Below are 16,010 nucleotides of genomic sequence, written 5' to 3'. Positions count from 1 at the left end.
ATGTTTTTTCCAATTCTTGTTTATACTGAGCCTCGAAACAAATTTGGATTTTGGATGAAATTGAATCTACATTAAAAGCATCTTTAGAACTCTCACTTAAAGACTTTTGTCTCTTTGTATCAGCCAGACAGCCGAAAAATCTAGTCTGCTGTAAATTTACATAAAATCATTTAGCTGTAATCGCGTGCCTACGCCGTACGACTATTTTTGGTTGTTCTGCCCACGTGGCATGGTCATTGTGGCATGCAACATGCAGATTAAATATTCGAGCGAATCGCCCGCAAGTCGTTGTATGTGGCCTGGGATACTAGTAGTGACGAGTCATGTCCTGATAAACAATTCATCCTTTCATCAAGAGCAATCCTAGAAGCAGGAAAAGCATCAACGTACCACCTGACGTATGAGTGATATTTAATTAATTTGCCGTCTGTTTGCAATTTGCGTTGTGCAAATGTGTGCGATAACGTATACGTAACATTACATTGTAGACAATCTAAACAAACTTCATACAAGTGATGAGCTGGGGAAGCGGGGCGGAAGATTGTCAGCAGTAGAGGAAACGAGTTGTTTGCCCACATGTATGACTCCCCTTCCCTTCTTCTACTGCTACTTCATTCCCTCCTCACACCCCCTCTCGACAAAAAAAAAAACACATTTTAAAGTCTACAAAAAGTTTGACGGCAACTTTGTGACGCCGCTAAGCATGCAATGAGTTGAAACAGACGACGACACGACGCCGAATGACGGCGACTCCTCTGCTCTTGTATAGTAAATATAAATTGGATTTTTACACCTTTTGATACTAACAATTTGTTGAACATCGAATGGGATTTGCTTGCGGGCTTTTATTGTCACTAAAAGTGCTGAATCGAGCACGTGCCACGCACACAGTGACCTCTAACCCCGCAGCAGGCAGATGAAACTTTATTTCCACGCTAAACTAAAGTTGATGTCATTAATTACATAGTTTAATTTGAACATTCAATTTCAAAAACTTAACTTCTCAATTTCTAATAATAATGTATCCTTTATATTTGTTTCAGGTCGTCTGGCAGTTATTCGATAACAAACCTTATAGTGAAAATTTACTCGGCTTGGCATCACTAGAATGTAATGGTATGTTTATACCCGCTACCCATAGGGTAGAAGGGTATTATAACTTTGTGCCGACAGGAAATGTATGTAACAGGTAAAAGGAGGCATCTCCGACCCTATAAAGTATATATATTCATGATCAGCGTCAACAGCCGAGACGATCTAGCCATGTCCGTCTGTCCGTCTGTGTGTCTGTCCGTCTGTCCGTATGAACACCTAGATCTAAGAGACTATAAGAGATAGAGCTATAATTTTTTTTCGACAGCATTTGTTATGTTTGCACGCAGATCAAGTTTGTTTCAAATTTTTGCCACGCCCACTTCCGCCCCCGCAAATGAAAAAATCGAATAACAAGCGTAATTTTAAAGCTAGAGTTGCAAATTTTGGTATATATAATAATAACTATATTAGTTATGATTCCTGGTTACGATCAGATAAAAATTGTCGAAGTTATAAAAGAAATACTTTTGTATGGGCAAAAACGCCTACTTATAAGGGTCTTAGTTACTTTGGCTGACAATCTGGTATATTGAGCCGTCTATGGTATATTTTGAATGCGGTACTATATTGATATACCAAACATACCATTTGGTATATTTTTAGTATTTTTTTAAGTATTTTCGGTATATTTTCAAAATGATTCCGCAATATTTTGCCTTTATTAAAAATGGGTAGCGGGTATCTCACAGTCCGAGTGTGCTCGACTGTAACTTTCTTACTTACTTGTTTTATACCAATTTTCTTTTGTATTGGTATATTGGCACTATATTTATTTGTGTTGGTTTATTGTAAAGTTATTACATTGTAGGAAAAAATAGATAATTTATGTTTGTTACTGAATGAATCCGATTCATTAAGAATTCATTGACTTGGAAATGGTAATGTGAATGATTTATTAAGTTCCTCATTGTATATTTCAACATCGCTGACATTTTAAGGTATATTTATTCACCTATTTTAGTTTAGTTTGACGTATTGCTGGCATATTTATTTGGGTTACTGTGTTGTAAGGACTAATATATTATTTTTGTTTGGTACTGAATGACTGAAAACATCGGGCAAAAATTCGGTGAATTCATTGATAATTGGATAAGGTTTTTGCAATGCTTGATTATACAGAGCGTCGAAGAAAACTGAAAATTGTGATATATAGTAAATGACTTATTAAGTTCTTCTTCATGTATCAATTTTTGTATAGATTGGTATACTATATTACTATTATATTTATTGGTGTTGCTGTTTTGTGAGACTATTGATGAGTAAGGAATAATAAATCATTTATGTTTGTTACCGATTGCTTGAAAATCTGTGGGCAAAAATCAGATTGAGAAGCATAAACTCAATTCCTTGGGAATGTGAATTTCCAAATTATTAATTCATAGTACCAAAAACAATATAACGTTTCATATAACATTATTAATTCAAAGTATTTATAATTCAACCTTTTTGTGTTATTTTTGAAAGCTGCTCTACAACCCTAACTTATTTTGTACAATTTTACATTTTTGTGTTGGCGTTTAAATTTCAACATTGAAGCATGTTGTAAGCTCTTAAGACTAAATTGTTTAAAAATAAGCATCTTAGGTAAAGGTAGAATTTCCATTTCTATTTGTCCGCCCATAAGTATGCAACAAAAGATGCTTACTTCAGAGAGCTTGAGCTTTAACTGGCTGTTTGCCATTTACAAGCTATTCGCTTTCTTTCTCCCACCTAGCTGCTGCTTTGTCTCGGTCCCAGTCAGAAAATGTCGTGCAATTACAGTCAGTCGACATTTTTGTTTGGCTTTCGAATCGGCTAATTAAATGGCAATTGATTTGTATAACTTGCAATTGTCTGTCCGTTGCAACCAATTGAAAACTTACAAGTCTTTTTATTGGGAATTTTGTATACGTTTTCTTGCTATAACATTTGTCAACATTTAATAGCCAATTTCGTTTTGCCAAATGACTTCGAATTATTTATTGATTTTCATTTCAGCACAGTCATCGATTTTATTTAAGAATTTTATGTTTATATCATGCGCTTTTTATAATGTAGTTGTTTTGAGTAATTTAGCAGAAATAATTCACATTAGAAATTTGCAAAAATGTTCAAAATGTAAAATAAATTTTTTTTTCTTCTTTTTTGGGGAACGCAAAAACTATTCAAATTGAAAAGTTTAAAGAGCAAAAATAAATACCTTCCCCCAAATGCAAACGCATTTCTCTGCGAATGTTTTCCACCCACATACGAAAACAACACACAAGACAACAAATACGTCTTCCTTTCCTGTTATAGCCCAAGGCCCTTTGATACATTTGCCAATGGTTGTGAAATTGAAAAAAATTTGCTGCTGCTGCTGATGAAATGTTAATTTTTGGAGTCCAACTCTAAATAGCTTTATTTGCATAGATGCCGTCCCCTCAGCTCCACAATTTTCGACCTTCGCAATTCTCTGAGTATTCCACAAATTTCATTTACTGATTGGGTTCGTCTCCACATTCCAGTGGGCCTTCATTTGAGGCAAAAGAGCTACGCCTCTGGCATATGGGAAATATACCCAAATGTTTTTTCAGGCATCAATATTGCGAAATATTTTTGGGGTAAAAACATTCAAGAGCCATCCCAATTAGAATCTTTTCGTATTATTTAAACAATTACGGCGGATGCACATCATCTATACAAAGGCAAAATGCTTAGTGAAAAAGTGGCTATAAAATCGATTCGCAAATTAAATTTATTAAAAGCGAATTGCCTGACTATTTATATCGACAGAAAGGTTAATGTGACATTTTTGTTGATGCTATTAAGTTTCCAGAAAAAAGTTTCAAATCTTTCTTAGACAGGGATTGATTTGAAAAAGGCCTAAACGGAGTTAGAGAGAACAGTTAAGGTGGCGTCAAGTTAAGTTCTGTTAAGCTAGTCGCGCTGAGCAAAGCTGAATTGAGTAATGGGTAATTCTATATGACATTGTCATTTGCCTTCTGCCTAAACAACAGCATAAACAACAGCAAACTCTACGAGCAGAAGCTTTCATTAATGTGGCCATTGCTCATCGGTTCAGTATCAGGTTCGGGTTCGTACCTCGCTCCTTGTGTGGGTGTCTCTGTGTGGTACCCCAAGTATTCTGAAATTACATAATCATGGCACGTAGCCGAAGCTTTGCACATTGAGTTGGCTTTAATGCGCTTTGCACTTAATTAGTGCAAATAACTAATGACAAACTTTTCCATCGACTTGAAATGAACTCGAGCATTCAGCCAAGCAGAAAGACTTCTATTTGACTTGACTTAACTTTAACACCACATTCAACACCCCATTCGAATATTATTCACTCTCGGTCTTGCCACTTGCTACCGACACTTCAATGGCAATTAAGAGTCACTTTGCTGAATGTTAAAAGCATTCGTCTTTATATTTATACAACCATTCACAGCATTCAATCACACTTAAGGTGTTAGCTTTTCATAGACCTCAATAGGGTTTCACTTTTCAATCCATTTCTTCGCTAAAAATAGATTCAAGGGCTCTGCAAATTAACCAATTACAATTTGTGCACACAAAAGAAATGTTTTTTTTTTTAAATTGCTTGCACAAAGCAAAAGATATAATCAGTTATCTGAAAAGGCCTGTCCGTAAGTACATTTAAAACTGAGAGGCAGAAATTCTTACTCCATAAACAATTTTAAATTTTAAAGGACAACCAAGAGTATTTTTACCTAAAACTTGAAATAAGCAAGAGTTTTTTGGCTTGCAACTTTAGTTTATTGAATTCTGAATATTCTCTAAAGAAAAATAGGAAAGCATTGTAATTTTTCGTAATAGACTGATTCATTTTATTACAGAACTTTGGATTTAATTCCATTGCTTGATTATAAGTAGTTACAGAAAAGAATATAAGAATTTTGTTATGTTTTACAAAATTAGAAAAGTCATGTGTTTCTTGTAGAATATTTCAAAATTTGTCATCGTTAAATTGCCATTAATTTTAACCACTACTCGCTACTGTTGTTGTACGGAACGGACAGATCGACAGTCGGAAGATACAAGCAAACAAGAGAAAAGTTGACTCGGCAGCAGGAGCAATCAGGAGCAGCACCATGGAAATCAGCAGCAGGTGGAACCACAACGACAATAAATTCATGATGAATTAAAATGATTAATTAAAACACTTAATAGTCAATTGCAAAGTACTCCGAAGTGCGTAATAATAATGTATGCATTGGGTCACATGCTTTTTATAGGCAACAGTGAGCTAAAAGTATTTGCACAATTGTCAATTGGCCGGACAGATGACTTGCAGTGTCTTTGACCTGCTTATCTCGAATTACATTAAATATTAGACTAGCCTAGTTTTTAGTGCAATTTAAGACAAAACATTATAAACACAGTCCAGTCTTTATTAAATATGTTGACAACAGCAGCGACCTTAGGAAAATAATACTCAATGGTTGACTAAGTAAAACTAAGTACATAAGTAAGTTAATTTGTGACAAAAGTCAATTATGCACAGAAGAGCGCAGATAATTTGCGTAAATTTTATTTACTGCATTTAGCAAATTTACAAATTTTCATTCAAAATGAGATGAGTTTGCCCGGCGACATTTGCGTAATTGGTTCCCTCTATCTGCCAATTTGTGTGTGAGTTTGAGAGTTTGTCTGTGTGTGTGTGTGTGTGTGTGGGTGTACGTGTGTAACTAATCGCTTTAGAATTTTGCGCCAATGCCAATTGTCTAAAATTTGATATTCCATTTCAGATAAAATGTGTTGGACCTAATTGAATTATGGGCTCTGAGTTCACTGCACACTACGTTGATTATGATGATGATGGTGTGGTTTTGGTCTAAGGACATTAGCTGAATTTCATGATTGGATTGAGTGATGAAGCAAACACCTAACAGTCGAATCAATTAAAATGATTATTTATAGTGCTTACGAATATATTATATATAATAATTTTCATAAATTAGTTTACGTTTTTATATAGCATACAATTTTATAATAATATGCATATTTTTCGAATAAAGTGTTTTAAGAAACAAAAATTATATATTATATATTGTTTTTTAAATAGATATGCTTCTCCCTTACTTGGATTCATAATAATTTTTTGTCTCATCAATATTCGTTTATCAAATTTAGGTCAGTTTTCAGCCAGTGTCATTAGTCTCCATGCACGAATTATTTTCAGAGGCGCCTAAAAGTATACAATGGGAATTTAATTGGTGGTGCGTTATCCACAACGAAGTGGCTTTCGTGCTAATTGCACGTTGTTAAATAAATAATTAGTAATAAGAATTAATGCCAAATTAGCTGGTTAATTTTACGCAATGCTTCACCGATTTCATTGCTAACCAATCAATTGTGGAACCTTTTCGCTTTGACTTTGCCTTCGGTTTAGCCTTGTCTTTGTCTTTGGCTTTGGCTTTGGCTTTCGTTTTCATTTTGGCCTTGCCTTGTTTAATATTTGGCGCCACGCCTCACTGAGCGCCTGTCAATCAGGCGGAACAGGAAATTGGCCACAGTAGCTGCATATTGATTAAAGGCAACAGCTGCCAAAGGCAATGTAACTTTTAATAATAAAGCTAATATAATTATTCCAATTTTTATTAATGAATCCGCTCTCAACAAGAGAAGCAGTTAACTTTATTCCAGCTCTGAAAAGTATGCTATACACATAAGCTCGATATTTGACAATAAGCAGAGCTTCAGACAATATCGAACTTAAGCAAATGTAACCAAGTCACAAGTGTTTGAACAAAAGTTTTTGCCAACGCTCGGGAAACAAAATTCAAATTGGCAAATAGAAAATACTGTCAAGTATCATTTACAAGGTAAACTTTTCGGCTGGCAGCCAACTGGCAATTAACAAGTTTTTAGCCTGAATCCGCAAGTTTGTTAAGCGTAAACAATTCCATGGCAATTTTGGTGGACGGAAACGGAAGTGCCCATAGTACAAGCGACAAAGCGTGGGAGAGGAGCTCGAATGGAAGGAAGGAAGGAAGGCGGGACGAGCATTTGCATACTGCTTAAAATGTAAATAAAGATTCAACTTGATAAACATTACACTAGTAGACGATGCGTGGGTCTTGTTGTTACTTGACAACTGCGTCATGTAAACGAAGCAAAGCGTCGCGACACAACGCAGTTTAAAAGATACTCCAGCTCGACCCTCGCCGCACTTTCATCCATGCAGTGCACACACCTCATGTGTGCGCATGTGTGTGTGTGGTTGGCATTGGACACGCGCCACGAACCCGCTCATGAATAATGCAAGTGGATGCGTAAAAAGCGAACCCATTGACTGAACCCATAAACAAGCAGCCATTCTCTATGTGGGCGTTGTTGCTTATTGCCGCTTGCCGCTTGCCGCTTGCCACTTGCTACTATGTTGCGGATGGGAGTAACCTAAACGAGACGCTGCATTCATTCGCCTCGCAAATCTGGCAACAAAAGCCAAATAATGTTAATGCCAGACGACAGTTGCTGCAGCCAAATTATGCAAATGCGAATACTTTTGAGAAGGGTTCGCTCAGTCTACTCATCCGAAATGTGCAAATTTCATTCATTCGCTGATTCACTCGTTCAACAAAAGATTCCAATTTCAAAGCTCAAGAAAATGCGTATTCAATACATATGGTATATCGTTACTTGAAAATTGGAAAAACCAATTCATAAAGCCAACGAACCATGAATGATTCTATGACACATTGCACATAACTCCAAACAATGCTGCTTCAAATTTTGCATTTCGAGCAATCTTAATGTCACAATTTCAAATATCAATGTCTTTGTTTTTTTTTACTTTGAAAGCCTTTTTTGGAGCCATGCCATAAATTACAGCAATTACCCTTGGGACATAAAATATTTGTAAATTTTTTCAGAAAAAGTTGGAAATGCTGTTCATTGCATCTAGCGTTTTAAGTATAGCTTTAAAACTTTTAATTTCCATCGAAATTTTGACAACCTGCCAAAAACTAAAATGTATTGCTTACTTTAATTTGAATTGTTTAAAAATAAATAGTAAGATGAACTACTTTCTACTACTGCTTTACAACAGATTATAACTCAAATAAAAACAAGTAAGAAAGCTACAGTCGAGTGTACTCGACTGTGAGATACCCGCTACCCATTTTGAATAAAAGAAATATATTTTGCGGTATTTTCTCAAAATATACCGAAAATACTAAAAAAAATATTAAAAATATATACCAAATGGTATATTTGGTATATCGATATAGTACACCATTCAAAATATACCTTAGACGGCACAATATACCAGATTTTCAGCCAAAGCAACTAAGACTCCTAGGAAGTAGGCGTTTTCCCCCATACAAAAGTATTTCTTTAATAACTTCGACAATTTTTATCTGATCGCAACCAAATTTTCAGAAATCATAAATACTATAGTTATTAATGTGTTTACCAAAATTCGGAACGAATACGCTTGTTATTCGATTTTCTTGATTTGCGGGGGCGGAAGTGGGCGTGGCAAAAATTTGAAACAAACTTGATCTGCGTGCAAACATTGCAAATGCTGTCGAAAAAAAATTATAGCTCTATCTCTTATAGTCTCTGAGATCCAGTGTTTCATACGGACAGACGGACAGACACACAGACGGACAGACGGACATGGCTATATCGTCTCGGCTGTTGACGCTGATCAAGAATATATATATACTTTATAGGGTCGGAGATGCCTCCTTCTACCTGTTACATACATTTCCTGCCGGCACAAAGTTATAATACCCTTCTACCCTATGGGTAGCGGGTATAAAAATTGTTTCATTAAAACTGTACACCAAACCTTACTTTAAATATGAATAACAATCATATTATAGGCAAAAGATTTGTAAATAGTTTTCTATATATTATAAGTATGTATGTATGTATGTATGTTAAACATAACTCATTTTCAAACTTAATACACACTCACTTAAGTTGGTGCAACACAGTATCAATGCGCTATTCTTGCTCATTTTTTAATTATACGATTATTTGTATAACTTTGTGCCTCCATGGAATGTATGTATGTAAAAGGAGTAATCTGCGACCCTATAAAGCATAGATACTCTTGATCAGCGTCAACACTCGAAACGTCTGTTATTTTTTTATTTCTGAAATACCTTCTACCCATTTTGAATGAAATCAAAACAGTATTATTCTTAAAGTATACCGAAAATACACCGCAAAAATACATAAATATATCAAAAGCTATGTTTGGCATATTTCCTCATACAAAACAATTTCTTGAATAACTTTTAAAATTTTTATCAAATCGCTACCAAATTTTCAGGAATCATAAATACTGCAGTCTGTACAAAATTTTAGATTTTGTTTCAAAATTACGATTGTTGTTCGATTTTTTTAGAGTTTGGGGCTGATATGGGCGTGGCAAAAAACATGTGCTGTGGAAAAATGTATATCTCTATCTCCTATACTCTCTGAGATAAAATTTTTCATACGGATAGACGGACAAGGCAATATCAAGAACATATATACTTTATAGGGTCTGAGATGACTCCTTCTACCCAGTTAAGTTACCACTCACTAGCCCACATTGCATACCGAGTGTACAAAGTATTTCCATCGACGATATATTAATCATGCTTTATTTACTACAACTTAAGATTCTAATCAATATTGAAAAAAGCTTTATCAAAACAATATGTTTAAGCTTCGCTAATTTAATTTAATGGCGCTGGAATTTGTGACTAATGCGAATAGGCAAGTATTTTTTTGTAAAGGTATTTAAAATTAAATAGAATAGCTCATGGCATGTACGCATAAAAGAAATAAATTTAATTTGGATACATTCATTTCAATAAATATTTGAAAGAGAGTTCAGTCAGTTCCATATACATATTCCCGTCCCTCTTTCTTTACGACACTGTTTGCTGCCCAATTTCACCAAGCATATTGACGCGCAACAAAAGCTTATCAGTGCGGTACAAAGCTTTAACTGCATTGTGAAAGCTTTACGTTAAAAGCTAAAGCGTTTCTTACCGTTATGTTGAAATTAACAGATCAAAAGTGTTTATAAGCGCTGCAAGAAAATAGAGTTCACGAAGTGAGTATTTGCTTCATTGCGCGTCAAATGTAGGCGCAAAGTAATTTCTTGTTTGCAACTCAAAAGAATATTATTAAAATGGTAAAGTTCTCTCTAGACGAGATTCGTGGCCTTATGGATCAGAGGCGTAATATACGCAACATATCGGTCATCGCCCATGTTGACCATGGCAAATCGACGCTGACTGATTCCCTCGTTTCCAAGGCGGGCATCATAGCGAATGCCAAGGCGGGCAATATGAGATTCACGGATACCCGAAAAGACGAGCAGGATCGTTGCATTACCATCAAATCAACGTAAGCGAATGCTAAAAATAAGAAAGATAAAGTTGAGTGAGCTCTTCTTATATATTATTTTATAACTTATTGTGTCTCCAGCAAAATGTATGTAACAGGCCGAAAGAGGCATCTCCGACCCTATATATGTATATATATATTCATAATCAACGTCAACAGCCGAGACGCTATAGCCATGTCCGTTTGTCCGTCTGTCTTTAGGGAAAAACGCCAACATATTACGGGTCTTATTAGGTTTGGCTGACAATCTGGTATATTTTGCATTCCATAGTATATTTTGAATATAATACCAAATATAGATTTTCCTATATTTTAGTATTTTTTACGGTTTATTAATTTAGTATTCTTAAAAAATAATATCACACTGTTTTGCTTTTACTCGAAATGGGCAGCGGGTATCTCACAGTTAAAAATATTAATCGTTAATACGATAGCAGGTAAATTATCAGTAAATATTTAATTTTTGAAATTTAGTGATATGATATTATATTTTAAATTGAATTATTAAACTGACGAGGTCAACAAAGTGCAGCATCTCAAAATATCTCAGCTTATTATTTTAAAGGATTAAAAATCCGAAAAGATAACAAAAATATCTTATAATCTAAGTCAGAATTTAGAATTTAATCAGACAGATAGATACATCAACGATCATGTGTGCTCTAGTAGGTAGAGGAATTATAGATTTTCAACTCTCAATTAGTTCTTTTCGACTCGAAGATGAATAGTACAATTAAAATATATTTAAGTATCTTACACTTTGCTACCTTCTCGAAATGTTTTTTGCAGAGCAATCACAATGTACTTTGAAGTTGATAGCAAGGACTTGTGTTTCATCACTCAACCAGATCAGCGCGAAAAGAACACCAAAGGTTTTCTGATCAATCTCATTGACTCCCCTGGTCATGTGGATTTCTCCTCAGAGGTGACGGCTGCTCTGCGAGTAACCGACGGAGCCATCGTTGTTGTTGACTGCGTCTCCGGCGTATGCGTCCAAACGGAGACGGTGCTACGACAGGCGATTGCGGAACGCATTAGACCCATTTTATTTTTGAATAAAATGGATCGGGCGCTACTCGAACTGCAGCTGGAGAGCGAGGAGTTATACCAAACATTTCAGCGTATTGTAGAGAATGTAAATCTCATCATTGCCACATATAATGATGAAAATGGACCAATGGGCGACATCTCTGTGGATGCCGCAAAAGGTTCAGTTGGCTTCGGTTCAGGCCTTCATGGTTGGGCTTTTACTCTCAAACAATTTGCCGAATTATATGCGAATAAATTTAAAATTGATGTAGCAAAGTTGATGACGAGGTAAGAGATCCCTTCGATAACTCAATACAAAATACTTTTACAATTATTTATTTATTTCATCTAGACTTTGGGGCGACAATTTCTTCAACACAAAGACACGAAAATGGAAAAGTGCTAAGGATTTGGAGAACAAGCGCTCATTTTGCCTGTACATCCTGGACCCCATTTATAAGGTGTTCAATGCTATCCTGAATTTCAAAGCGACCGAGATTCCCATTTTGCTAAAAAAGATTGGTGTAAGCCTTCAAGCAGAGGAACAGAATTTTACCGGGAAGGAGCTGTTAAAGACAGTGATGAGGCAATGGTTGCCAGCGGGTGAAACGCTACTCCAAATGATTGCCATACATTTGCCATCACCAGTGACGGCGCAAAAGTATCGCATGGAACTGCTTTATGAGGGTCCCCAGAACGATGAAGCAGCGATTGCCATAAAAAACTGTGATGCCAATGGTCCCCTAATGATGTACATATCGAAAATGGTGCCGACAACCGATGTGGGACGATTTTATGCCTTTGGTCGAGTATTTGCGGGAAAGGTTAGCACGGGTCAAAAATGCCGAATTATGGGACCCAACTATGTGCCTGGTAAGAAGGAGGATCTGTACGAAAAGGCGATCCAACGAACAGTGCTGATGATGGGTCGCTCGGTAGAGGCCATTGGGGATGTGCCGGCTGGCAACATTTGCGGTCTGGTTGGCGTCGATCAATTCCTGATCAAGACGGGCACAATCACAACCTTCAAGGAGGCACACAATATGAAGGTCATGAAGTTCTCAGTGTCGCCGGTTGTGCGTGTTGCCGTTGAGCCCGTAAATCCAGCGGAGATGCCTCGACTTGTAATTGGTCTCAAGCGGCTCGCCAAATCTGATCCAATGGTGCAGTGCATTATTGAGGAATCTGGGGAGCATATCATTGCAGGTGCCGGTGAATTGCATTTGGAAATTTGCATTAAGGATTTGCAAGAAGATCATGCATGCATTGCACTGAAAACATCTGATCCGTTGGTTTCTTATCGAGAAACCGTTTCGCAGGAATCAAATCAATTGTGTCTGTCCAAGTCTCGCAATAAGCACAATCGTTTAACCATGAAAGCCCAGCCTATGCCCGAAGGATTACCCGAGGATATTGACAGTGGTATCGTTACATCTCGCGACGATATCAAGAAACGCGGACGATTCTTAAACGAGAAGTACAATTATGACGTGACCGAGGCCCGTAAGATCTGGTGCTTTGGCCCCGATGAAACGGGTCCCAACATCATCGTGGACTGCACCAAGTCTGTGCAATACCTTCACGAGATTAAAGATTCGCTGATGGCCGGGTTCCAATGGGCCACCAAAGAAGGCGTCTTGGCCGAGGAAAATCTTCGTGGAGTTCGCTTTGACATACACGATGTGACCGTTCATGCCGATGCAGTGCATCGCAGTGGTAGCCAGATCATTCCAGCCGCAAGGCGTTGTCTCTATGCCTCCACAATCACCGCGAGTCCTCGCATCTTGGAGCCCATTTATCTGTGTGAGATACAATGCCACAATTCAGCCATTGGAGGTATTCATCGCGTGATCAGTCAACGACGTGGTCACGTCTTTGAAGAAACTCAGGTACCCGGCACACCCATGTTTATGGTAAAGTCTTATCTGCCAGTCAACGAATCATTTGGTTTCACAGCCGAGCTACGAACGAATACGCGTGGACAGGCATTTCCTCAAAGCGTATTTGATCACTGGCAGCTGCTACCTGGCGATCCTTGTGATTTCAAGAGCAAACCGTATCAGATTGTACAGGAGACGCGTTTGCGTAAAGCTCTCAAGCTAGGCAATCCTGATCTTATGCAATATTTGGACAAGTTGTAGTCCATGTTTACTTATATTTTTTAAACTGCTGTCATTCATTGAATATGTTAGCAGTAGTTATTTAACAACTTTTGTGCGAAATAAATTACACAAAAGGGGGACAGCATATTTTACATTTCTTCCTAATTTCAATTAAATTTAGAATCTTTCAAAGCCCGCAAAAATTAAACTTGAACCAAAACGGTATTTTTGAGCATTTTTCTATGAACCCCGTGGATTTAAACAGTCCATCTACGGTCACACTGTTTGCTCAGCTGATTGTGGGAAAGACTGACTGCAGGCTTGCGGGCGATTGAAGTTATTTCATAACATTCAAGGGAGCTGTCTAAAATGTCTGCGGTGGAGCAGGATCCCGTTGAACTAATGCTTAAGAAAACCGGCTGCATTGAGCTACACTATAAAGTTCAGGAGTGCATAGCAGAGACCGGCGACTGGCGCACGTGTCAAGACAAAGTTAAAGAGTTCAAAGCGTGCATGCAAAAGTATGTGGATGAGCAAAGCAAGAAATACGCCAATGTTAAGTAAGATAATACAGAAACTTGTCAGCACCAGTGTCGCCGTCGTCGGCAAGCCAACAAAACTTGCGCTTATCGTGCGTGGCGACCTCAAGATGAGCAAGGGCAAGACTGCAGCACAATGCGCTCATGCAGCTGTCATGTGTTATCAAAGTGCAGCTCAAGGCAGCGAATCGCAGGCGGCAGTACTACAACGTTGGTGCCGAATGGGGCAGCCAAAAATTGTTCTGCGTGTGGATAGCTACGAGCAGTTGCACGACCTGCAACATCAAGCCCAGCAGGCAAACGTGGTTGCTCAACTGGTTAGAGACGCGGGACGCACACAACTGGAAGCCGGCACAGCGACAGTGTTGGGCTTGGGACCTGCCCTAGCCACGGATCTTGACAAACTGGTTGCTCACTTAAAACTATTGTAAATAGAGAGGTGGACATTACTGTTAAAACAATATTACATTTAATATAAACAACCAAACCAAACTTGACTTTTCGTTTGCTCAAGCTGTTGTTCTCTTGCCGCCCGACATCGTGGAAATGGTTAAGGAAACTGCTTGACCAAACATTTCCACCAAATCCGATGTAACTCGCTCAGTTATCTGGCGAAGTTTGCCATTGGATTCCCCACAAATCAAGCGCTCAATACGTGGCGTAGGGCACTTGACCAGCACCGAGGTGTAAACGACATCTGTAATTCAAAAATACCAATTATTATATCCATAAACATTTGAATTTTGAATTCAGCATACGCTTCTCCACATTATAGTACTCGATCATGCACTCCAGATTATAGGGTATTTCCTGCGGCAGATAGTCCAGCAAGCGGGCACGAACACTTTCAACAATTAGCGTCTCTGGAGAGGCATCCGTATAAACATCAGCGGGATATTCCCAGCGTCTTGGCTTAGCTGCGCTAATGAAATGATCCTGCAACTCCTGCAGCCCACTGCCCGTCAGTGCGGATACCAGAAATACATCGCTAAAGTGGCTCCAACTAGTCTCACGCTCACTTAAAGGTGTACAATCCGCGACCACTGTTTGAGGCTCCCGTGGTTTTGATTTTTTTCCTGCTCTTCTTCCTTGCAACGTATCATTTGTTAGCGTCTTAATCAAGTCGAGCAACACACGTTTCGACTTCAAGGCATCTATCTTGTTAAGTATCAAAAAACTTGGCAGCTTAGCATAAGCCTTCAGCGTATCTAGCACAGTGGGATGAAGTTCTTTACGCGTCCAACTATTCGAGGCATCCTGTATCACGGCCACAATGTCCGAGTGCTGAATGGCATGACGATAGGCGCTCTTAAAGCTCTTGTCCAAGTGGTGCTTGCGGATCTCGCGCTGTGTCACCAGGCCGGGCGTGTCGTAGAAGACGAGCTGCGTCTGTCCAAATGTGCAAATGGCTGTGTTCGATTGCCTCGTCGTGTGCACCTTGGCGGATGTGGGGCATACCTTAAAATGCGAACAAATTAAGTTAGTCATCCTAATGAAACTATGCACACGCTCTCACTCTATGATTGACAATATTATTGATGAAGGTACTTTTGCCCACATTCGGAACTCCAATGACGGCTATGTGGAGCGATCTTTGCTGCTGCGTGTTTGGTTGACCATCACTGTTTGCTGCTTCTGTTGGAGGCGGTGGCAGTTTAGCCTCTACATTAGTGCCACTGGTATCCGCTGTGGTGGACAAAGTTCGCGCAAGTAAAGGTGCAAAAACGGCTTTATTGCAATTAAGCAATATTAAAGAACCTCTTACACCATAACAAAACATCGCGCAAAGTGTGACTGGCAAAGTTATCGATTATTGATTGTCACAATCTGAACGTACAAATATCGATTGCTAAAGCAAGTACGTAGAGTATAAAATCGATTCTTGAACAAGTAAATAAAA

General features: G+C 38.1%; 5 protein-coding genes across 6 annotated transcripts; 3 read left to right on the top strand and 2 right to left on the bottom strand.

Annotated features, from left to right (window-relative positions):
• Nucleotides 1-5,002: 5,002 nt before the first annotated feature.
• On the bottom strand, nucleotides 5,003-5,396 carry LOC117566780 (uncharacterized). Its single transcript, XM_034246323.2, has one exon. The coding sequence runs from the start codon at nucleotides 5,216-5,218 to the stop codon at nucleotides 5,063-5,065; it is 156 nt and encodes a 51-aa protein (XP_034102214.1). The 5' UTR covers nucleotides 5,219-5,396; the 3' UTR covers nucleotides 5,003-5,062.
• A 4,770-nt stretch (nucleotides 5,397-10,166) lies between these two features.
• LOC117571672 (eukaryotic translation elongation factor 2-like) lies at nucleotides 10,167-13,649 on the top strand. Of its 2 annotated transcripts, none has more exons than XM_034253911.2 (3): nucleotides 10,167-10,440; nucleotides 11,230-11,757; nucleotides 11,822-13,649. In XM_034253911.2, the coding sequence occupies exons 1-3, from the start codon at nucleotides 10,223-10,225 to the stop codon at nucleotides 13,608-13,610; spliced, it is 2,535 nt and encodes an 844-aa protein (XP_034109802.1). In that variant the 5' UTR covers nucleotides 10,167-10,222; the 3' UTR covers nucleotides 13,611-13,649. The 2 variants fall into 2 exon arrangements, with proteins under 2 accessions (XP_034109802.1, XP_051861913.1); XM_052005953.1 differs by lacking the exon at nucleotides 10,167-10,440 and adding an exon at nucleotides 10,842-10,877.
• Nucleotides 13,650-13,803: 154 nt separating this feature from the next.
• On the top strand, nucleotides 13,804-14,135 carry LOC117571675 (cytochrome c oxidase assembly factor 4 homolog, mitochondrial). Its single transcript, XM_034253916.2, has one exon. The coding sequence runs from the start codon at nucleotides 13,941-13,943 to the stop codon at nucleotides 14,133-14,135; it is 195 nt and encodes a 64-aa protein (XP_034109807.1). The 5' UTR covers nucleotides 13,804-13,940.
• On the top strand, nucleotides 14,131-14,620 carry LOC117566781 (probable peptidyl-tRNA hydrolase 2). The gene has a single exon (XM_034246324.2). It carries the CDS (start codon nucleotides 14,221-14,223, stop codon nucleotides 14,539-14,541), a length of 321 nt encoding a protein of 106 aa, XP_034102215.1. The 5' UTR covers nucleotides 14,131-14,220; the 3' UTR covers nucleotides 14,542-14,620.
• Nucleotides 14,557-15,923, bottom strand: LOC117571674 (GTPase Era, mitochondrial). The gene is made up of 3 exons (XM_034253914.2): nucleotides 15,627-15,923; nucleotides 14,869-15,568; nucleotides 14,557-14,807 (listed from the first exon to the last, which is right to left on the bottom strand). Exons 1-3 carry the CDS (start codon nucleotides 15,888-15,890, stop codon nucleotides 14,620-14,622), a joined length of 1,152 nt encoding a protein of 383 aa, XP_034109805.1. The 5' UTR covers nucleotides 15,891-15,923; the 3' UTR covers nucleotides 14,557-14,619.
• Between the last annotated feature and the right edge of the window lie 87 nt (nucleotides 15,924-16,010).

The sequence above is a fragment of the Drosophila albomicans genome, chromosome 3, assembly GCF_009650485.2.
Source record: "Drosophila albomicans strain 15112-1751.03 chromosome 3, ASM965048v2, whole genome shotgun sequence".
NCBI classification, from domain to species: Eukaryota; Metazoa; Arthropoda; class Insecta; order Diptera; family Drosophilidae; genus Drosophila; species Drosophila albomicans.
Note: the sequence above shows the minus strand (reverse complement) of the source record. Positions and strands in the feature narration are given on the sequence as shown.